The sequence below is a fragment of the Teleopsis dalmanni genome, chromosome X (genome assembly GCF_002237135.1).
Source record: "Teleopsis dalmanni isolate 2A chromosome X, ASM223713v2, whole genome shotgun sequence".
NCBI classification, from domain to species: Eukaryota; Metazoa; Arthropoda; class Insecta; order Diptera; family Diopsidae; genus Teleopsis; species Teleopsis dalmanni.
The window spans coordinates 4,353,408-4,377,470 of NC_051848.1; the positions used below are offsets into that span (position 1 = coordinate 4,353,408).

At 29.6% G+C, this 24,063-nt stretch overlaps 1 protein-coding gene across 1 annotated transcript; it reads right to left on the minus strand.

The window, feature by feature from the left end:
• Positions 1-16,308: 16,308 nt before the first annotated feature.
• Positions 16,309-21,385, minus strand: LOC119687418. The gene is made up of 5 exons (XM_038101720.1): positions 21,159-21,385; positions 20,108-20,294; positions 19,886-20,035; positions 19,261-19,640; positions 16,309-18,585 (listed from the first exon to the last, which is right to left on the minus strand). The coding sequence occupies exons 1-5, from the start codon at positions 21,285-21,287 to the stop codon at positions 16,309-16,311; spliced, it is 3,123 nt and encodes a 1,040-aa protein (XP_037957648.1). The 5' UTR covers positions 21,288-21,385.
• Positions 21,386-24,063: the final 2,678 nt, after the last annotated feature.

Sequence of the window (24,063 nt, forward strand, 5' to 3'; positions counted from 1 at the left end):
GAAAACGCTTCGTGCTGTAGATTCAAAAGTTGATATGTGCAATTGCACTTATTTTGCTGATATTAATTGTGTTACTGATTTATCACCAGCAGCTGCTCATGCTGTTGCTACTCGTATTATTGCTGCTGCAGCCGCGGTTGTTGCAGCTACAACTATTGGCTGCTGTTGGAGATTTTTATGTGAAAGAAAGAATTTAGCAGTAGTTTAGTGTAAGCTGACAGCAATTGTTGGCAATGACATTGAAGGTGAATATATCATTGATAATAAAAACTGTTTGAATGACAGCAGCATTAATTATACCAGAATGAATAGTAAGCGTTTGTTTAAGAAAACAGAGCTAGTGAAGTAAAAATATTAACAATTGATAGTTATTTCCAAATAAAAAGTCAAAATTCTGCATAAGGTCAATTAGACGAATTTAGTACGAATTTTTAAAGAGGTTTTTCGAACAGTAATGAACTACAACAACAAAAATTCATATTATATTATTTTAATTAATTGAATTTTTGACTGACAATACAGCTGTTTCGAGTATTACCAAATACTCATCATCAGTGGTCTTGGAAAAAATTCTTGTATTTAATTATTCGTGAATAATTTTGTTTTTTGTGACTGCAAGTACCAGTAATCAAACTTAGGTCCTGCAAAATTTTAAAACTCAGAATCAGCACACCTTAACCAACTGACCCAACTAATAATTTTTATAATATATTTATATAAGGAAAGTAGAAGTAGTGTCTCTAGTATTGATACATTAAATGTAATGGTATCATGGAGAACCAAGTATCAGCTCTAAAATACACAAAGTCTTAGACCCGCTTAAAGGTAAATTAAAATTAATCTATAAATTTCTAGGATTTCAGCGAAGAAATCAGTAGACAGTTTGCTTAATAAACCTATTACGGAAGAACAGTGCTTAAAATAAGACATAAGCAAGATATTAAAATATTGAGAGCGATAATATGATAAAAGTTTACAAGTGTTGGTAAAATAGAAATGTTTGTAAAAACTTAAAAATAATCACTAAATTTGTGTGTTTGTAATAAAATAGACAGCAGACACCTTCTTTCAAAGCCCAATCACGGAAGAATAGTTCCTGTAGTTGTTACAAATAATTACCGAAGATGACTATTGAAAATGCCTGAATACTGAACATGTTATAAAATTAAATAAATTGATGATTAACTGGAACAATATACTTAGCTTAAAAATAAAATAAAATATAAACTTTTAGGCCAAAAAAAATCCTTAAAATAAGGAGAAAAAATCGGTGCGTGATAGAAGAAAAATTTGCTAACAAAAAATATGATATAAAAATGTATTGATATATACGATACATTACACAACAAAACTTTCACGATGTTTTTTCCAATAATTAAAATTGTTTTCTAAAACGATTTTTCAAGAAATCGATTGAGAAAGATTGTAATTTCGGTAGTCATGGTGTGTCACGGAGTCAGTGCTCACAGCTTCGACTGTCCGACCAATTGAGGTTGGAAGTGTCATAGTGATTGTGATTAAAACTCAAACTTATGGCGATAGAATGATTGTATTTATTTAATTTCATTCGACAAGGAGCTGTGTTTTCCAATCGGATACTATAATCCAAGCATCACATAATTTCAATTAATATCATTGGAAATTCATTGTTGATACGTTTGTTGAGAACACTGTGGTATTAAGCCTTTACTGCAGATAATCACGTAAATCACTGCTCATGTATGTATGTCTTCAGACAAAGAGAAATCACAATTTTTTGGAATTGATAGAGTGGAGTACAGTCGACCCAATAAACTGTTGAATTTTTGTAGTAAAAAGTAAATACTTCAAATAATTTACTGGAGCTGTTTAAGTAGGTTGGATATATCTCCCAATATTTCAACACTTCTTGTAGTGATAACTGACATTGCAATAAAAAAAAATTAAATATATAATAGATATATAAATTAGTTATTTCATATATATAAAAAAATTATTTTTATTTTTTCGAAAATGTTTAATATTTTTAAAAAATTTTATTTACTTTTTAAAAATTTTTGTTTGTTTTTTAGAAAAATATTTGAAAAACTGTGCCAAGTTCTTTCTCTATAAAATTTTCTTTAAGGTTTTCTGAAACAATAAAATTGTTTCGACCTAAAAAATTTTCTAAAATTTGTGCTAGATAATGTGTTTTACCTTCACGACTTTTATGATTTTCATGTCATATATGAAAAACGTATGTAATTGCATGATATCCTTGTGTTTCTAACATTTCATATCCTTTTCCCCAAATGCATGACAGTGATAATCGCGATTTGGATGTTATTTGCCGTGCTGTGCTGAACTGTGCTCTGCTCTGCTCTGCTGTGTCTGGAACTGTTTATGATGGCGAGCACTACTTGCTTCCTCTATATCCTGATTATGATGATAATGTTGATTTAAATGGAGATTCTCATCTCAGTTAAGATGAAGTCAATGACGATAATGATGATAATGATGATGATGGTGCTGCTGATAATGATGATATTTATAATGAAAGTAATAAATGATAATAATGATTATTGTAATGCAGACGTGCTTGCCTGCGATTTACGGAAGTTGATGTTGTTGGCCTGCACTTTAATTTCAATTCCTTTCCTTGATATCCTCTTCAGTTATTTCAGGATATTCAGTTATGTGCTCCTTAACGCGTACACATGTACTACCAAATGTATGCACACATTTTTAACTTCATTTTACAATTGTGTATTGATCCTTCGGGCATTTACACAATCATTTTATTTAATTTCTTCTTATTTGTTTTTTTATCTGGTACATTTTATACGTATACGGATATATCTGCTCCAAAGTATTTACACAAAATTTTGTTTTTACATATTTTAATTTTTTCTCGATTGTCTTACTCGTAAAGGATTTTTTCCCTTCTTTCCGTTTTTATTATTTGTGATTTTATTATTTTTATTGGTAGTTGGGATTGTGGTTGTGGTTGAGATTGAGGTTGAGGTGGTAGTTATTTTTGACCGAGTCAATGTTGTTATTAGTGGATTTCCTTGAGCGTCTTCGCAACTTCTGTTGAAGTTTCCGACAAGAGCGTCTTCTCAACTTAATTTTATTCCGTTCGACGACTGAGCTATAGACACATACGTAAAGATTTCTTAATATTTACGTTAATTACGATTTCAGCACTCTCTTCACTTCACTTGCAAAATTTAATGTGCATTTGCGATATTGATTACGTTCACAATTTCAAGAGCCATATTATCTGCGAATAAAAATTTTCTTTAATTGTTGAAATGAAATGAATGAAAATCTCTTAAATTATTAATAAATGATTTTAGTTTTTAACAAAAATATTTAATAAGTCTGATTAGAGGTGAATATTTATATTTATAATAGATGGACTTGATAAAGAAATTATTCTATTTCATGAAAACAGGAAGAGGTACAGGCTCTGTATATATTTCCGGTATATTTTTTCATTAGGTGAGAAATTTTTGCTTTTAATTCACAAGTCATAACCTTCGGTGAATGAATGAAATTTAGAATATTTCAGTTTTGCTAAAACTATATATTACATACTCACTTGACAGCAGTAATGCGGAAGTGGATGTTGTCATTTCATTTCAAAGAAGAAGGACAATACACTTAACCGCCACATCCGTTTTTATGACCGCGTTCTAGTGCAGAGCAGCTTGGGTTACCTCTGAGTTTCGTGACCAACTGAAGCCCTACGATTTGTGCGTTTACACGGTCGGCCAATAAATAAAATAAAATGAATTACAATTGACTGCGCAAATTAGAGCGGCGGTACTAAAAGGTACAGCGGACGTGGTTACGCTTTTAACAAAAAAAAAATAAGATATTGCATTTATACAATTTCGGGTTAAATTAAAAAAAATAGTGTTAAAAATAAACAAAATAAAATCTCTTATCAAATAATCAAATTTAGTGTAAATAAAATTACCTTTTTTTAAATATTAAATATAAATAAATACCAAAATTAACACTTAACTTTTTATCTTTTTACTTATGTATGTACATTAGACTATTAGAAAGATTTTAGATTATTATTGAGATGTTCTTTTTAATATATTTAGAAAATAGGAGAATATCACAAAAACGTTTATTTATTTTCTTGCTCGTACTGATAAGACTAATTTATCTAGCCATGCTTTTTTGTCTATTAGTCTACATACAGATATATTTGTGTGTACGACTATATTTATATTGTTAGGAGGTCAGCGCAATGCAAGGATAATGCCTCGTTTTTACTATGTCATTTTCAATGTCAAATATTGTCAGTATATTGAAAATTGGCAGTCATATGATGTCATATTCGCATTTTTGTCATATTATGAAAACGCATTTGACACACCAGTTAGTTATAATTGTCATTTAAAATGACATAGTGAAAACAAATCATAACTGACTAACAAAATTAATGGATCTAACCATGTACGGTTGTCCGAATTTTTATCTTGTTCTATATTTTTATTGTTTGAATGAGGACTGCTCGATGTAAGGATGGCAAGATCACCATATAATAAAAGCCATATTGCTGGGTAAAAAAAATGTATGATCCATTTGTACTACAATATCTCTACTTAATGTAGTTATGTACTATATTTGTGTATGACTATAGCAGTACATATATTTTATATACATATACGTATGTATATTTTATATTATTATATTTATATTTTATATTATTATATTTATATATATTTCCATCAGATTATATTTTATGTAATGTAAGTAACATGCTTAAGCGTAAAGAGAAAGACTCTGTCTACCTGTCGATCTGTCTTTGTGTTTAATCGTCGCGGGAATGGGGATAGAATATTCCCCGGGTGAGGCACGCTTGCTGTAAGAGACGACCATTTTAATGCCATTTTAGATCCACTTTTTTTGTGGTGCCATTTTTTTTTATTAAAAAATATTAATATAATTATTAAAAGTTAAATAAAAATAAGGAATACATTCTTGCTTCTTATGTTAGAACAGCGGCACCTATTAGAACCAGACATTACTTAACATTTTTTATTCTACCGGACTAATTTTTTTTTTTTCTTTTTGTTTTGTTCATATTTATTTATATTTACATCTACCTTAATGGAAATGGCAATAAGTAATTGAAAGAATTTTGGTATAAAAAGATAATACGTAATGTCAAATCAATGTTTAACATATGTAACAATTTTCATATTAGATCATAATATTTAGCAAATCTGCTGGGAATGAGCGTTTGAGTCTTCTATTCTGAGCTGATTCTTCGTCGGTAATATCTGGATTACCGAGTTTTCATGTGTAAGTAGTCGAGTTATGCGCTTTGAACTAGCCTTAGTCTTTATGAATTTCGTTGTTGGGTATACATACCAATTAGGATTGACAATGATTCTTAATACTTTTGGTTGTTACCTTTGAATAATTTGTGTGTTGGATTAGGAGCCAGTACCTCAAAGTTCGATGTCATATCGATTTAAATACACAATTACCATTTTATATACGAATATTTTGCTGGAGTAGTTAAAGCAAAATAATTGCATTGCTAAAGTCAGGTTAAAAAATTTCTAAATATGTATGTGAATATATATGTATGTACCATAGTAATTATTAAATTAAATAGATAGAAGATACTTTTCACTTATTTTTACTATTATTTTAATTTTATGCTATTTAACATTAATTTCTTTTGAACAGAATTTTAATCCAATTTCCATCTAAATGGTTTGAGATGTTTGGCATGGAAACAAAGATACTTATTAGCATATTTCACTATTGTCTTCAGTTCCTCGTTTGTTTGTCATTTTGTGGTTTATTCACATGAGTTTACAATGTTGATAATGATTAAGTAATTATGAAGTAATTATATTATAAAACACAATTGTGACAAAAAGCAAAAACAATAACCAAAATGGTCCCAAAAGAGCAGTAAATTGCACAAAAAAGATTTATTAATTGACAAAAACAAAAGCAAGAGCAACAACAAATTGCCAACAACAACGAAAAGAGCAACGTAGACGCAACGTCGAACGAAAGCATAAGCAAACGAACAAATAATTAAACAAACCGACATTCAACCGCCGCAAAAGAACATTTCAACTGAAACAATTGCATTCTGCAAAGCTCCTCATGTTGTTCTTATCATTGTTCTTATTGTTGTTCTTTTTGTTGTAGTTGTTGTTGTTCTTGGTGGTGTTGTTGTTGTTGCTAGTGTTGTTACCTTAAATTGCAACAGGGTCAGTTTATTCATTTTTGATAAATGCTTCTGTTTCTGTCAGAGCAACTCCTCACTCTTAATTTTGACATCTAAAAGCTTAAAACCCGATTAGCGATTATGGGATATATAGTATAATACTTGGCTAAGCAAAAAATATTCGGCATTTTTTACTTGCTTGTGCAATCACTTAAAAGGTCAATTTGATCCGCTAATTATTTTTTAACATTGAAAATGTGCAAGAAGAGGCGAGGTTTCAATAATGAAAGACCCAGAACCTTTCTGCGGTCTAGGCAAAAAGAGACTCTATCCATTCTTTTGAAAGGCGCATAAAAAAAAGAGAACTCGATTGAAAAAGACCATCCCAATCTAAAATGCTTTAAGAGACTTACAACTTAAACCGCTTCAAAAATTGCATAGAACAAAAAAAGAATAATCTAAGAATTTTTACGGCGTTACTAACCGCTCACCTAACAAAGTTAGGTATCTAATCCAACTCAGATTGCTGATATTACAGACAATAGAGAGAAACCGCATACCATGTGCTTGGTGAGTGTCTGACACTTATGCACAATCGGAAGAAACACCCAGGAGTGTGTTTCATAGAACATAGGTATTTAAGATAGGCCCTATACTGTCTTTCATTGAAGAAATCGGATTTGGATAAACACCCTAATTCGACTGAGGGGCGTAATTGTTATTATTCGCAGTGTACTATTTAAACCCAACGGAACTATTATTATAAAATACAATTTTCTTCTCTCCCAATAATGATATTCAGAAGTGCGTGGAAACGTCATAACTTTAAACAATTATAAAATATTGTGTAAATTGTTTTTGTGAAAAGATATGACATTATTAAGCAATCGATGCATCAGATCTAATAATTTTTTCGGTATAACATCATGTGATTCTTGTTAATATTGCATATAATTTAAATTAAATAAAATATTTGATCTTTTAAAAATATTAAACATAATATATGAATATATCTAAATACCAATATATGCCAATAAATGATTCGGAATGTTTTAATCCAAATCTGGTAGGTTTGGTATCAATAAGAAATATTGGTGAGTTATCATAGTATTCCTTTTTGTCCCGGCTCTCTTTCATTTTTATGAGAGGAATAGCACTGTGTCCTAGTACACAGAAAGGTTCATCAATAAGATAGTGATAATTTTTTAAATAATTAATTTAGATAATGTAGCCTTCTTGTTTAATGACGGCTAAACAAAAATCAAAATCATCACCTACAAGTATTTAGTCGCCATGTACTTAACTGTAAGATCTAAATTTCCTGAATAATTTTCAATGAACTATTTCTTGAAAGTTGATTAAGAACGAGTACCTTCACAAATCTGATTAAAAGCCTTTGTCACTTTACTGTGATTAGTTTAATATGCTGCATTGGGCTAATTGTTAAGTAATTTTCAATTATTATTACAAATAATAATCAAAAACAAAAACTTAGTTTATGTAAAATATCGATTTTTATTTTAAATTTTCTATAATATTGTTTTTTAATTTTTATCATGGAATGGAAATCTCCAAAAAGGCAAGTGTCTAAAAATGAACAAATTGATTCAAGTAACCAAAAGATTCAAGTAACCATTTTAAAGTAACCAAAAAACGCCTAATACATTTTGCCCAGCCAATAATTTTTGTGAAAATATATTACTTGCATATATTATAGCAAATGGTTTTCTGCATTTCCCTGTTACGCTGTTAATAAAAATAAAAAACGCTTAATAGTTTTTGCCCAGCCATCATGTTTGTCAAAACATATTATTATAGCGAATGGTTTTCTTCTTTCCCAATTACCCTGTAAACAAAAGAACTGCAAGATATAAACATCCATTTTAAGTAAACTAAAAAACGCTTAATACTTTTTGCCCAGCCAATCATGTTTATAAAAATATATATTTTGCACATATCATACTTAGCGAACGGTTTTCTTCATTACCCTGTTTTTCATACCAAACTGCAAAATGCTTAATTCTCTTAAACAAAATATTAGAAAATATTAATGAATAATTATGCTTAAATTTTGTTCTGAATTGCGGAAATAGAATTTACATATTAACTCGTACATTTCTCTTCTCGGTTGTGGAAGACAATGTAAATAACACAATGAACTATATAATATGGAAAATTTACTTTATGCTAACGAACATACAACATATAATATATGTACCTACATACTTTCTAGTGTGCATTTGTAACAATTTGTGACACAAAATATGACAATACTACATGAGCACCTAAATGGTATTCTCCCAATGCAACAATGCATGTGCACATAGATACACACATATACATACGAGTACAAACCGACAAACATATATAGAATGATAGGCGCTGTATGCAAATTTTAAACGTAACTTTATTTATAATGTACCGCTTTCTTTTGACCAATTAATCAATCAATATCACAACGGCATAAAAGATGATATATGCGTACGTGCTCGGGAGTTATGAAGAGTGGAGTGTGGAGTGTGGAGCCAATTCAATTTTAGATTTGCGGAAATAACATGTCAATGTAGTAACCACACCACACCACACCACACCAACGCACAATGCACCGCTAGCGGGCGGCGTTTTTGACACGCGCCCAGTATTTGTAACGGTGCCACTTAGCAAGCACGTCGCTATTGTACGCTGCACTGCGCTCGACCAACGCACGCACCAACAACTTACGAACCCGTAAAATAGGACAATCTATGAAATTCTAGCGCTTGCGGTCTTCTGTGCAAAACAGACAATGAAAGACAGATGAAAAAGAACAGAAATTAATTAAAATTATAATCCACTGAGTTGCGTTGCAGTGCTGTCCGTAGTTTATTAGTGGATGCATCACATCACAGCAACATTATCACTACTTTTCAATTGATCGATTGATGAATTGCATGGAAATATGAATAGCGATGACAAACTCCAACAGTGTGCATGAAAATAACCACAATAATTGGAAAAAAAAAACAGATATACAGATGTGTCAATCATGGACCTTCTCGACCGAATCGATCATAAAACTTTTCTAATAAAAATCAGTCAGTATTTATTTTGTTAAATTCAACTTTAAATGTTTAAAGTAAATCTATTAAAAATTAATATAGTTAGAAAAGCCAAAATGTAAGGAATAAGCCATCGTCGTCCATTTACTTATCAGTATTATTGATTAATGTGCACATTGAAAGAAGTTGTTAGTATCGAAATTACTTGAATACTTGGGACACACTATAGCTAATAACTTCTTTTCGAAAGGGGTCACTGAAAAACAGTACTGTTTATTCTGTTTCCTATTCTCAAAATTCACTTTATTCGCCTAGAAATTAAAGTATACTAATACGTATGCAGAAAAAAAAAACCAGAAGGCAGACAGATAAACCCAATTTATATAATAATGCTCAATTTACGACAGCCTGAATCTCAAAACAAGCATTATGTTTTTACAATGTTTATTTAGAGAATTATTATAATAATGTCCTATTTCAAGGTCACAACCATATTCCTGATCATTGTTGAAGAATTAAAATTGATAAATGTTTCTGTTCTTTACATTTTATCCTACAATCTCTTCAATTTCATAACTAAAATCATAATGCACAGATTAGTAAATATTTTATTCTATATATATATTAAAATCCTCGTAAATACTAATGACATCAAGAATAGCATAGCAAATAACATCATTAAGCATAGCAACGGTAGTATCAGTGTTGTTGACAGAACCTAGTTTCTCAAAGCTTGGTATATATGGAAGCCGATGACACGAAAGTTGATGCTATTATATATTGCGTTAGCAAGGGTATCTGCTAAAAACAAAAAAAAACATCTTTCAGGTCACAGTGCCTGCATAATCTGTCCAAAATAATAATAATAATCACAATGATAACAATAACAATTAAGAAAAAAAAGGCTATATCAAGAGAAAAGGATTCTAATTTAATTGTATTTACTCTAGGCGTTAACACAATTTAGAAGCTTTATTGAATTTGCTTTATGGTATTGGGCTTATAAGATAATTTCTATATATTATATAGAAATATGTATATATTATGTATTATATATATACATATATATGTTTGATTATGTTTGAAATTTATATTGAATCCGATTTGTTCCGATCTACCAAAATAAGGATGCCAAAAAATATTTGTTTGCAGTTAGTTGAAATTCTATATTTTATAAGAATTCTATAAGAAAGACTTATATGGTTAAGTTTGAAAAAAGTAAACTGTGATCGAAAAACATGACAAATATTACTAGATAAATATATTAAAAATAAATTCAGTTAAAGCAAACCAATACATATTTATGAATTCCACTTTTAAAACTATTCGAGCTATTCTCAATTTTGAACCAAATTTTGTTTTTTAATTTTAGACTTCAACAAATTATAGATTTAGAGAGATAAGCAGGTGTTTTGTAAGTTACATCAGTCTAATTGAGGGCTGTTCTTAAGACTCTTAGCAATTTAAATGCCCACAACTTAACAAAAAAAACCATCTTAATAAACTTTACTGACTTTTTATATTCGAGGCATTAAAAACCTATTTTTTTTTTTTGCCAGATCTAATGGATATCGTCAACCCCAAGGCAAAATCAATTTATTTCTTGTAATTCAACCTTTTGATTAAATAATTTTTGTGTTCAATTCTGATATTTAATTAATTATTTTAATGCGTTGATTTATTAAACAATTATAACAAATTAATTGATTTTTAAATTTGCATTTAAAATTTATTTATGTCTGATATAAATCATATTTTAATAATAATGTATTAATAAATTCATAATATATTTATTTAATAGGTTTTTTAATTTTGTTTTTTTTTTCTGTTTTTCTATGTTCAGCCTTTGTAATTTATATGCAAAAAACGTCAACTGAAAACGTCACCCACAGGTTTAAAGTGGAATAAGTGACCAACAGCAAACAACCACAACCAGAAACTAGTGACCAATATGATTTCAATTGGAATATTTAACTCAACTGAACAACATGCTCCACTAAAGTAACAACAACAACAACAGCAACAGTAACACCAGCAAAAATTCCACTGACAGCGAAAGACCCTAATAGCGCGTGCTATGGGTTTTACGAGTATGCTCATCCATATGCACTGTGTCTATACAACTTCCGGTCACTTTGCTTTTACTTTTTAGTTCTGGTTAGATTGAATAAATTTTATTTCATTTTTATTTTATTTTTAATTTTTTTTTGTTTTTTATTTATTTATTTTTTTTTGTTTTGGTTGTAGTTATTAAGCTTTTGCTGGTTTGTCTCTAATATTTTTTTTAATGATATTTTTTTTTCTTATGTATTTTATTTACTTTTTATTGTTATTATTATTTATGCACCGCTTCAGTGACTACTTCAGTTCGGACAAGTTTTTCCACTCCATCATCAGCGTAACGTCCAAAGACACCAACTACTAGTTCAGCAATTACAAGAACAACGACAAGTGAATGTACTCATACGGCACTTTAAAACATATAGTGGAAAAATAACAAAGTGACCGGAAGACGTTTCCATAATAAAACAAACGCTGCAGTCACTTGTTTGGAGTTAACATGTTTGGCTTGGCACAGAAATTGGCAAAATCAATGTTAAATAAACTAATAGAATTGTTTAATGTGTACATACTATCGGTAAGAGTGACTTCTCGAGTATGAACCCCAACCAGCTACTATAAAAATTGGTCAAAGGACCCCAATGGATTTCTTAAGTGCTTTGAATCAAAGTTTAAACAAAAGTTTTGGGATCAAAAAGGAAGAAGATCCCTTTACAGCACAAACTTTATATCAAATTCATACCATAAACTGGTCAAAGGAAACCAATCAATTTCTTAATTAAAAAAAATTTAATTCATACATTCAAAGTGTGATCAAAAAGTTAGATAAATAATTAATTTTTTAATATTCTATTTAATATTTTAAAATTTATATACATATATATAATATTCAATGTTTATTTCATTCCTTTATAGTCCTAAATAGTCTCTCTTCAAAATTACACAATTCCGTATTATTGTTTGGAACATGAGAATTACGATCTTGAGTTTGCTCTCCAATTCCATCGTTACCTGTTATACATGATGTTTAAAAAATGCTACACATCGTTTGGACATGGCTAAATTATAGGTTGATGGTTTGAAAATTGAAAAACACTGCTCTACGACATCTCCTTTATCTCACCTATAGCTGAGAAATATTATAACTCCTGAAGTGTTTTTTGAGTTCGGTAATTAGAAAATTAATCGCAAAGTACTATATCCAAAAAATATATGAGATGTTTAGGCATCACAGTTATATTAGTGTTTGTCTACAAATGTTGAATAAGCAAAACGTTTTCGAAAAAAAATATGACAGCTACCCATTTTTACGTGGCAGTACTTAGCAAAACCCTATTTCTCTACTCCAATTTCTTGAACAATATCTTAAATAACAATATGTCTATTCCCAACACAATATGTTTAATTTATTTAATGTTTTTAACAGTTGTGAACATGTTAGAACACCCAGACCTTACACAAACTTCAATATATACTCAACTTATCTTAAACCATTTATACTATTTAAAAATCTGTACAAATAATAAATTTATACCATTTATAAATACTTCGTTATTAGACATGCAGACATTCATTATTGTGCTCCCATTCCAGTTCTCTGGAAGGAAGAAGTATCACATTACAATTTATTATTTTCGTATATTATCTGCCATAAAAGGATCTTCTAATTCTGCAGAAAGGCAAAAAGTATGTACTCGTAATTAAATGTATCTTTAAATTAATGATTTTACAGTTTAACATATAACTGCCCAACTTATATATATTCTAATTGTATCTGCAAGTGCCAAGATGTTATCTCTTCTTCATCCTGCATGTAACCCCTGCATAATTCACTTATAAGAATTGGACCTGTTAAGGCATCAGTGCCATAGTTCATTACCTTTTCAGTACTCTAGTACTATCTCCAGCTTTTCTTTTAATTCCTGTTTAATCTAGGTTAAAAGGTTCGTGTGACCTCATAATAAATATCGATGATGGTTTCTTCTATGTTCCTAAGCAATTCACATCTAGGGTTTTTCTGCTGAGGTATCGGCATCACTTATATTGATTTGAGAGCCTTTACTCTGCAAAATAAATAGCTGATTGTACTTAATTCCATTTTAAAAAATGAAGTTTCAAATTCTGTTCGGACATTTTAAAAAGAGACAAAAATAATGTACATCTTACTTTTTCATTTGAGAGCATAACCAATACAAGAAAAAATGCTAATGTAATAAATGAGATTCAGTTTAGTTACTTATAATTGATATAATTATAATATATCTAATTGAATATCAGACAGTTTTTCAAACTGTGGGACAAGTAATATTGCACAATTGATCTCATAGATCGCGCTATACCAGTGTGTCTTTTGAAAGTAAAAAAAGATAGTTAGAAAACAGCAGCAGATCTAATTATTGGTAAAAGCATTTTCGAACAAAAATGCTGCATTCATCACAACACAGTTTTTGGGTTATTAGTATCATAGAATATATATATATATATATAGAATATATATGAGAATTAAAAAATAAACAGGATAAATATTTAATATACATATATAATATAATATAATGCAGACAATGTATGCAACCCTACACTACCAATCGATAAAGTAGCTCTATTCTTTCCAATAACACAACAAATTCTGTCTACACTTCAAACTTATTTCCATTATAAGTTTTGAATTATTTATGGGAGTTGGTCTTTTTAGTGTTTCCGTAAAAGTTAGGCATTCGTGCATTTTCGCTGTATACTTTAAAACTTTATTTGAGAGACTTTCTATCGTTGTGGTGAATGCCCAGTTTGCATATAAACATTAGAAACTCTTTAAAGTGCTTCTGGTGTTATGAGCAATCAACAAATCGAGACGAAATATATACATATTTGGGTTGACACATGTTAATCTCTGATTAATTTCAGGAAAACTAATTATTTCTAAATGAGTTTTGAATTAATAATTATTAAATACAATTAAAAAGCAATTTGTTTTAGTCGTACAAGGGAAACATTTACCGGATTTACGTCAAATTAATTTTGATATTGGCAAGTACCAAGTAACAATATACCCGATGAGGTATGAATTCATAACTGCATAAACTTAATACAAATTATCATTAATCTATATTGAACAGTAGATTTTGAAGTTTTTTCGAACAGTAGTGAACTACAACAACAAAAATTTATTTTATATCATTTTAATTAATGAATTTTAGGCAGACCATACAGCTGTTTCGACTATTGCCAAATACCTATCATCAGTGGCTTTGGAAATAATTTTTGTATTTAATTATTCGTAAATAATTCTTTTTGAGACTGCAAGTACCAGAAATAGAACTCGTGTCCTGCCAAATTTGAAGCTCAGAGTCAGCGTTCCTAAACCAACTGACTCAAAGCCGTACTTGACTTTTTATATTCGCGAATTTTTCGGGAGTTTTATTACTTTGCTGTGAAAGTTTTATTAGCAAATTTATTTACTGTGTTTTATAAGAACGAAATAAGAAACCAGCTGTGTAATAATTAATTGAAATAATTTATTATATTTTTTATTTTTTAATTGTTAAATTTCAATACTATTCTGTTTGTACCATAGAGGCATTATATGTTGAGGCATTATATGATTATAATGTAGAGGCATTATATAATTTGTTCTTTTTTCTGTATAGAACCTAATCTAGGAATGTAATAAATAATAAGTAATTCACTTAATTCACTAAATCAATAAAACTAGTAAGAAGAGTTTAATATGTTATTAATCTATTTAATAGTCAGCCAGATTTATTTCTGATTAAACATACATTTATCCTCATGTATAGATTTTACGAAGTTGTAGTATATAATACTATGATTGTTTCAAATATTATGCACATTATGAATTAATAATATCAATGCAGTGATATTTTTATTTGTTATCAACATAATTTAATAAAAGCACTGCAGATTTCTGACTAATGATATCAGAACCGTTGACCAGGAAAGTGATAAAAGTGCTTAGCTATCTGCGGAGCACCCTTAAGCTGACCGACTTCAGTGATTAGTAGACATGGAAACTTATAGTAAGATAACTCCTGTTGAGGCAGACACTTGCAGGCTATGTCTAGAAGAAAAGGAGACAGCGGTGTATATATTGTGCCAATGCCCAGCACTGGAGGACAATATATCCTCCTTATATATATATAAGGAGGATGTATGTCTTGCTACACTATTGGGTTGGGGATGACTTGGCAGGCCAACTCAAGCCAAATGAGCTGCTTGCAATAACAAGAGATGTAGTTATACGAACGAAAGTCACTTTAGCTTTAACTCAATAACGATATTTGAGATTGGAAGGACAAAAAAGGATCCAAGTCGTTTCGTTGTCTGCTTCAGATAATTCTGTACTTCAGTGAGACCACTTGTTGGATGGTGCACTGTCCCAACGTCGCACAATATATCACCTACGTAAATTTCTTTAAACATAGTTCGTGAATGCTAAAAATTATTTTTAGGCCTATTTACTTATATAAAATTTATGAGACCGCATTTTGTTTGAAATAAAAATAAAATTGATTATTTAGTTATATAGTCATTAAAGTAAACAAATTCTTAAAAATGCATAACTCTTCAAAATTATTTTATTCGAATGATTGAAAAATTTGACTTTTTTTTAATAATAATTGCAGTAAACATCAATATCTTTATTTTAAAATTAATTGCGGAGCATATTGCAGTATTTGAAAGCCCAGCGACATATTATTAACATTATTAAATCCAATTTTTTTTATATATGTTAGGCTATATTGCTTGAATTGAAGATTAAGTCATTTACCTATACATATCGATATTATCGAAGCACTGCGTATACCTATCGCAATAAATTCTACATGACCTAAAGTCTATTTACTTTAGGTCATGTCTTAACCTAGATTACATTATTAAAAATTTATTCTCATTACTTATTTTTTTCATTTTATTTTCTTTTTCAATTTAAAAACGCAAATAATTAAGAATATTGTATAAAATTATAATCATATTTTTAAGAAATATTTGTAAAGAAATAAGTAAAAAAAATTTTTGTCAAACTGGACGCTTTCGTCCACGAGTAAGGTAACCTCTTCCTCTTCCACGACCTCTCAAAAACCCTCGACCGCTTGTGCTATGTAAAACTTCCGACGAAAAAGTAACGTCAGGTGTAGCGTTCATGGAATTTATGTCGGGGTGTTGACTGGGGTGCACGTATTTCATATCTTCACAATTAATTGTACTAACTTGATGATGATCACGTCCTCTCAACAACCCTGGACGACTTAAGGTGGCAACTCCTGACTGATCACTTTCATTATTTTGCCCATCAAGTTTTGTATTTGCTTGTTGATAGGGGTGTAGATATTTCATATCTTCACATTTAACTGAACTAACGTTTTGGTTACTTGGTCTTCGTCCACTTCCCCTCAAAAACCCTGGATCGCTAGTGTTATGAAAAACTGCCGACGAAAAACTAACCGCAGATGCATCTTTTTCCGAATTATCATTGACTTGTTGACTGGGGTGTATATATTTCATATCTTCACATTTAATTGTACTAACTTGATGATGATCACGTCCTCTCAACAACCATAGATGACTTGAGCTGGCAACTCCTGACAGATCACTTTCATTATTTTGCTCATCAAGTTTTACATTTACTTGTTGATTGGGGTATAAGTGTTTCATATCTTCACATTTAATTGAACTAAGGTTTTGGTTACTTGGTCTTCGTCCGCATCCCCTCAATAACCCTGGATCGCTTGTGGTATGAAAAACTGCCGACGAAAAACTAACTTTATCTTTTTCAGAATTTTCATTGACTTGTTGACTGGGGTGTATATATTTCATATCTTCACATTTAATTGTATTAACTTGATGATGATCACGTCCCCTCAACAACCCTGGATGAATTAAGCTGGCAACTCCAAACAAATCACTTTCATTATTTTGCTCATCACTTTTTGTATTTGCCTGTTGACTGGGGTGTAGATATTTCATATCTTCACATTTAATTGAACTAAGGTTTTGGCTACTTGGTCTTCGTCCACTTCCCCTCAATAACCCTGGATCGCTTGTGCTATGAAAAACTGCCGACGAAAGACTAACTTTATCTTTTTCAGAATTTTCATTGACTTGTTGACTGGGGTGTATATATTTCATATCTTCACATTTAATTATACTAAATTGATGATGATCACGTTCTCTCAACAACCGTGGACGACTTGAGCTAGCAACTCCTGACAGATCTATTTCATTATTTTGCTCATCAAGTTTTACATTTACTTGTTGATTGGGGTGTATATATTTCATATCTTCACATTTAATTGAACTAAGGTTTTGGTTACTTGGTCTTCGTCCACTTACTTTCAAAAACCCTGGATCGCTTGTGCTATGAGAAACTGCCGACGAAAAACTAACCGTAGATGCATCTTTTGCCGAATTATCATTGACTTGTTGACTGGGGTGTATATATTTCATATCTTCACATTTAATTGTACTAACTTGATGATGATCACGTCCTCTCAACAACTTTGGACGACTTGAGCCGACAACTCCTGACAGATCACTTTCATTATTTTGCTCATCAAGTTTTGTATTTGCTTGTTGATAGGGGTGTAGATATTTCATATCTTCACATTTAACTGAACTAACGTTTTGGTTACTTGGTCTTCGTCCACTTCCCCTCAAAAACCCTGGATCGCTTGTGCTATGAAAAACTGCCGACGAAAGACTAACTTTATCTTTTTCCGAATTTTCATTGACTTGTTCATTGGGGTGTATATATTTCATATCTTCACATTTAATTGTACTAACTTGATGATGATCACGTCCTCTCAACAACTTTGGACGACTTGAGCCGACAACTCCTGACAGATCACTTTCATTATTTTGCTCATCAAGTTTTGTATTTGCCTGTTGACTGGGGTGTATATATTTCATATCTTCACATTTAATTGAACTACAGTTTTGGTTACTTTGTCTTCCTCCACTTCCTATTAAAAACTCTGAATCGCTAGTGTTATGAAAAACTGCCGACGAAAAACTAACCGCAGATGCATCTTTTTCCGAATTATCATTGACTTGTTGACTGGGGTGTATATATTTCATATCTTCACATTTAATTGTACGAAATTGATGATGATCACGTTCTCTCAACACCCCTGGACGACTTGAGCTAGCAACTCCTGACAGATCTATTTCATTATTGTGCTCATCAAGTCTTGTATTTGCTTGTGGATAGGGCTGTATATATTTAATAAGCATTATTGCTAAAGTCGATCCAATCGAACTAGCGCAAGCTTCAACAATATCGATTTTTCGGTGAAACTAAAAAAATTAAAAAGAAAAAAATCAAGTACATATATGGCTAATAAAAGTTTTAACAAATTATGGAACTGGCGAAAAATCAAATTAAATTTTGTTAGTTTTTTAATAGAAAGAACCATAAAATTAAATTTATTGAACCTATATCAAATTAAACTAGATTATATCATATGGTTATGTATTGCGTACAATATATCATACTTATATAAACAATATATCTTGCGCCATTGGGAGATCAATCAAACACGTTTAAGAATCGATATTCAAATAACTTGGATGATTTTAAATTTATATATATTACAATTTTACTATTAAAGTGAAAATAAATATTGCCATATAGACTATTGTTATATGATTTAATACAACAACTATAAAATAGAATTTATCTTTAACTTATCTACCTATATGTTAAAACTTATTGACTTATCTTTAATTAAGCATTTTACTAAATTTAGTTACTATGAATAGTTACTTCAATCTTATCTCACTATTTGTTATTATCACAAGCTAATGTACTATATTCATAGCCTTTCAATACAAAAATAAACCGTTTTTTTTAAACTCGGACCCAAGTGTTTTAATATATTCTTTACTCTATTTAAATGAAACTTATTATGACATTATCTGCTATATTTTTTAACCAATATTACACATAAATTCTTATGAACTTTTACTCACTTGGCATGCCGCATTTGAATTAGTATAATCCACTCGCTCAATCAAGTTATAGATTTCGCTTTTTATCTTTAAGTCATCAGCACTATTACGAGGATTTTTCATTTGTTGCATCAGATTTTCAAGTGGAAATATCACAATGATCTCGTCGATTCCAGCAACATTTTTTACCAGGGTCAGGGCACTTTGAATTTTTTCTACGTCATCGTGTTTAGCATAAAATGCTCTCCTAATTCCCGTTTTCTCCTCTTTTGCGAAATCCAATATACTTTTATACAAAGACTTCATGTCAGTTTCTCCAATCGCATTTGGTGGAACTGGGAGGCGATGAGTTTCGTTTGAGTGCTTCTGAGCATCATACTGCTCACCCAGTAAACTGATTTCTATAACATGTCAATTGTAAATATTGCAAGAGCTTTTAAAATATATTCTAGTCAAATAAGGGTACCAAATTGGTCAAGCTAATACTTTCAATTAATAATTAATAATTATAATTATAATTAATAATTATTTAAACGTATAAAGCAATATTATACAATTTTAAAAATGCAAAATTATACATAGATTGTACGACTATAAACTTGACAAATCTTAACTTTATATACTGCTATTTTTAATGAATACATACGAGGGTTTACGCATTTGTGAAAGGTTGCTATAATTCCGTCTTCTAATGAAAATTCGACCGCTGCTATCTCAGCTGGAATATAGTACCCCCCTCGCAACGTGCGGGTAAAATAATTAAAGGCAATTATGTAAAATTTCTTGGATAATAAGTCTAAAAATATGAGAAGAATAAAATTTTGATTCTTGTGAAATTAAGAGCACAGATAGCCTAAAGTATACTCACTGCCAGCTCCAAGCGCTTCCTTTATTTCCCGCTCAATCTGAAGATTCATTTCCTTCTCAAGCATTTCGCTTTCTTTTTTCTCTTTTTCGATCATTGCTAGTGGCACACCAGTACAAGACATACTATTTCTATTATTTAGTTCCTTCGCTTTATCATTATAGGCCTTTTTAGTCTTTACGTCAAGCTTCTAAATATTGATGTGAACTTATTAATATCGAAAAAAAAACTACAAATTCAGGAAAAATGTATACGATCTTTGTGATGATTCAATCAATATTCCTTTTTTGAAATCATAAATTTATTCCAATTTCTTCATACAAATAAATGTAGTGATTTTAATCAGATAATATTTGATGCAATACAACATCAATATATGTACAATATATGTATATTCCATATAAGTGCTAAATCCAAGCTGTTATATGGGTCTGAGACTTGGAGAGTAACTAAAGCTGCTATCAACAAGCTACAAGTGTTTGTAAGTGTCAAGGACATAGCGAAAATGGCACTACAATGGAACTCACAGGGTACACGAAAAAGGATATTTTTAAGTCTATGATGAAATACTGTGATATAAACAGTATAGCTGTCTACAGTAGATATTTTAATCATGCTCTTATCTTAATAACAATCGTTTTTTCCACAGTATATTACAATGACACAAATTATAATCAAGCAATTATTTTCTCAATACTTAATTTTGAATACTGATAGAAATATTAAAATATATTTGAAATTATTTTATTTCGACACTAAGCTCTGAACCTGAACGTGGACCTAGTACTAGCACCCATTTCGCATCCATTTACTGGCATTCCATTTCATGTGAAATGGATGTTAGTAATTGGTTCTGTCATAAAATAAATATCGAGTATAACTTATATGTAATATAACTACTTCACATTTTAACATATTAAATATATTTAAAGAAAATCCATTTTTTTTAGTCAATGTTTAACAAACAAAATACTTTTCATCAAAATAGTGAATCTACTTCCAAATGAATGATGCACTGAATTTGAAAAATTTTATCTAATTTTTTTTTACTTACAGGCCATAGATGTCCAGTTAAAGACGTAGCACTACCCAAAGAACCAACGAACTGGTTATCTTTAATCCACTCATGGGTGAATAAGAGAAAACCGTTAACTTTTTGTTTCTTTCGTGGTTTGGCGTCCATTCTTTTAAACAGTATCTTCTGTTCGTAGAGAACACCCAAAGTTGTCACGAGAACCGCTGCAACAAAAAAAAAATTGAAGTTAAGATAACCAACAAAGAACCACAAGAAAATAGTAATTAAAGCCTGATATTCAATGTTGTAAATTTTTTTCAGTTTAAATTTTTATAGATATATCTATGATTAAAATCTAGCAAACAAAAAATTTCACAACTTCAGATAGAAAATGTTCGACAGTAAATTTATTTCAGTGATTCAAAAAATCTATGCCTACTTGAATAAAATTTTTCGACTAAGATTACAGATAATAAATCACTCTGTACTAATGTTTTTCATTGGCATATTTTGATGAAATTTTGACAGGACAGTTCCCGATCAAGCCTGTGTCCCATTAGCAAAAAAAAAATCAACTTTATTGAAATTAGGTTTGGTTAAGATTTGATTGTACCGAATCTAAAATTTTTGCAAAATTTTGCTTTCGATATTACTTCAGGATTTCATTCTTTATTTAAATCAGCCATTATTGTAATTAATAATTATTTGCAGTTTTTAATGTTAGTACATTGTGTTGAAGGAATTCTTAAATTCTTTAACTTTTTATATTTTTATTTTATATATAATTTATATATATTTATATATATAAATTATATATATTTTTATATTCTTTTTATATAACAAAAAATTTAACAAAAGTGTACGATTTTTCGCTAAAATTTTGTAAAGATTAAAAAATATATATTAATTATATATTAAAAAAATATAATAAAATATATTATATATTACAATTACAATATTACAATTAGGTGTGTACATACTTGAAGATGTATGAGATCATATGTGTATATATATCACAAACCACTGGAGTCCAGCTCAACCAATGCAGCTTCTTTTGGTTGATTTTACGATTGCACTTGAAATATTATCACTTTAATTCACTTTAATAATAATAGTACATAAAAACAAGGGTATTACTCAAATTTTCTTAAAGATGAAGATTTTTATAAAAATATCTGAAGTAGCCACCCAGCCAACAAACAATTACACAACTTTTGATAGAAAATGTTGGCATAAATTAATTTCAGTGCTTGATAAAGTCAAGACTAATTTAAACAGTTTTCTTTGCGTGAAATTACGGACACTAACTTATACACCCAAATTTTGACAGAACTTCGATAGTTTCCGATTAGATTTTTGTTTTATTGCTAGAAAAATATGTATTTTGCAATCGAGCTTGTTTTTACTAAATCAGAATTGTTTTTTTGTGACATTTTCTTTTGCATATGCCCTTAAAGTTGCCATCTTTATTTATTTATTTAGGGTTGCCTATCATTGCAATATGCAATTATTTTCAGTTTTTAGAGACAGTACGTAATACTACGTCCAGACAGCCAAATTTCCATATACTATGTTCAGACAGCCAAATTTCCTTATGCTATATTCAGACAGCTAAATTTTCTTAATTTCATAGAAATGAAATTAAGTTAAATTCGAAAGTGTTCATACTGCCCCAAATATATCATACTTATTTTAATTTACAAAATGAATGTTAAATATTATATGCGTCAAACACCATTTGTATCTGGGAAATTTCTCATTGTTATTCTTATAACTAGAAAAAAAATAACTTAATTTCACTGAAATGAAGATGAAATTAAGATTTTTGCAAAATTAAGGTGCGTCTGAAGATAGTATAATAATAATACTTAAGAAACTCTTAAATTCCTCAATTAATACATCATTTTATATCACAAAAAATATATGTCACATGAGTGCCGTTTCCGCTAATATATTGTAAAGATGATTTTTTAAATGTAATAAAATATATTATATATTATATTACAATTTGATGTGTACATACCTGAAGATTTGTGAAATGATATATATATAAATGTACATATATATCTCAAATCACTGGAGTCCAACTCAAACTAATGCAAATTATTTTTGTTGATAGTCCGATTCCAGTGGTAGTACTTGGAATACAAAAAAATGGTTAATAAAAACAAGGGTATTAGTCAATCTTACTGAAAGTTGATGATAATTGTTAATTGTCACTTAAACTTTTTATAGAAAATACTGAGAACACAAACTATAACCAATAAAGATTTTCAAAATTTCTGATAAAAAAATGTTCGACAGTAAATTTATTTCTGAGATTCAAAAAAGCAACGCCTACTTGAACAGAATTCTTTGGGTTGTTGATGTGCTTCTATTTCAATATATACTCAAGCCCCTTAATCAAACCCAATTACATATATTATACTTTATATATGTTTCATAAAAATACACAAAATAAGACACGATGGTTATTGACCAAAAAAAGGATCCCTTAAGACTCCAGTATATAGAAACTCTAATTTTTCAATAAAAAGTTTGATATGGCAATACTATTTACCTTTATATTAAACAGAATAAGGTGCAAAGAAAGAGAAAGACTGTTGATAAAAAGATGATAAATAAGAGAAGAAAGTAAAATATACATTTTTTGATGATATATGTTATATAGGTAAATTTATTAAATGAATTTTTTGGTTTTTTGTATGTTTTCCTAATCCTACTTTTTGGCATTCAATGCGTTGACTCAAATCTTTCCATATTTAATTTAACTAAAACTCGATTATTTTTTTGCAAAGGATAAAAGCTCAAGTTTTTCATATCAAATGAAAAATAATATAACTTATCATATACTTACATACTGAATTACGATATAGTGAATATATGACAATATAATTTATATTACTTCTAACTACTAAAGTAAAATCTAGGTTAGGTTAGGTTA

Coding starts and splice junctions, on each gene's coding strand:
- LOC119687418 (XM_038101720.1), bottom strand. CDS start 21,287: ATGGACGCCAAACCACGAAAGAAACAAAAAGTTAACGGTTTTCTCTTA. Junction 20,295..21,158: donor TAACTGGACATCTATGGCCT/GTAAGTAAAAAA, acceptor ATCAATATTTAG/AAGCTTGACGTAAAGACTAA. Junction 18,586..19,260: donor ATTCAAATGCGGCATGCCAA/GTGAGTAAAAGT, acceptor TAATTTTTTTAG/TTTCACCGAAAAATCGATAT.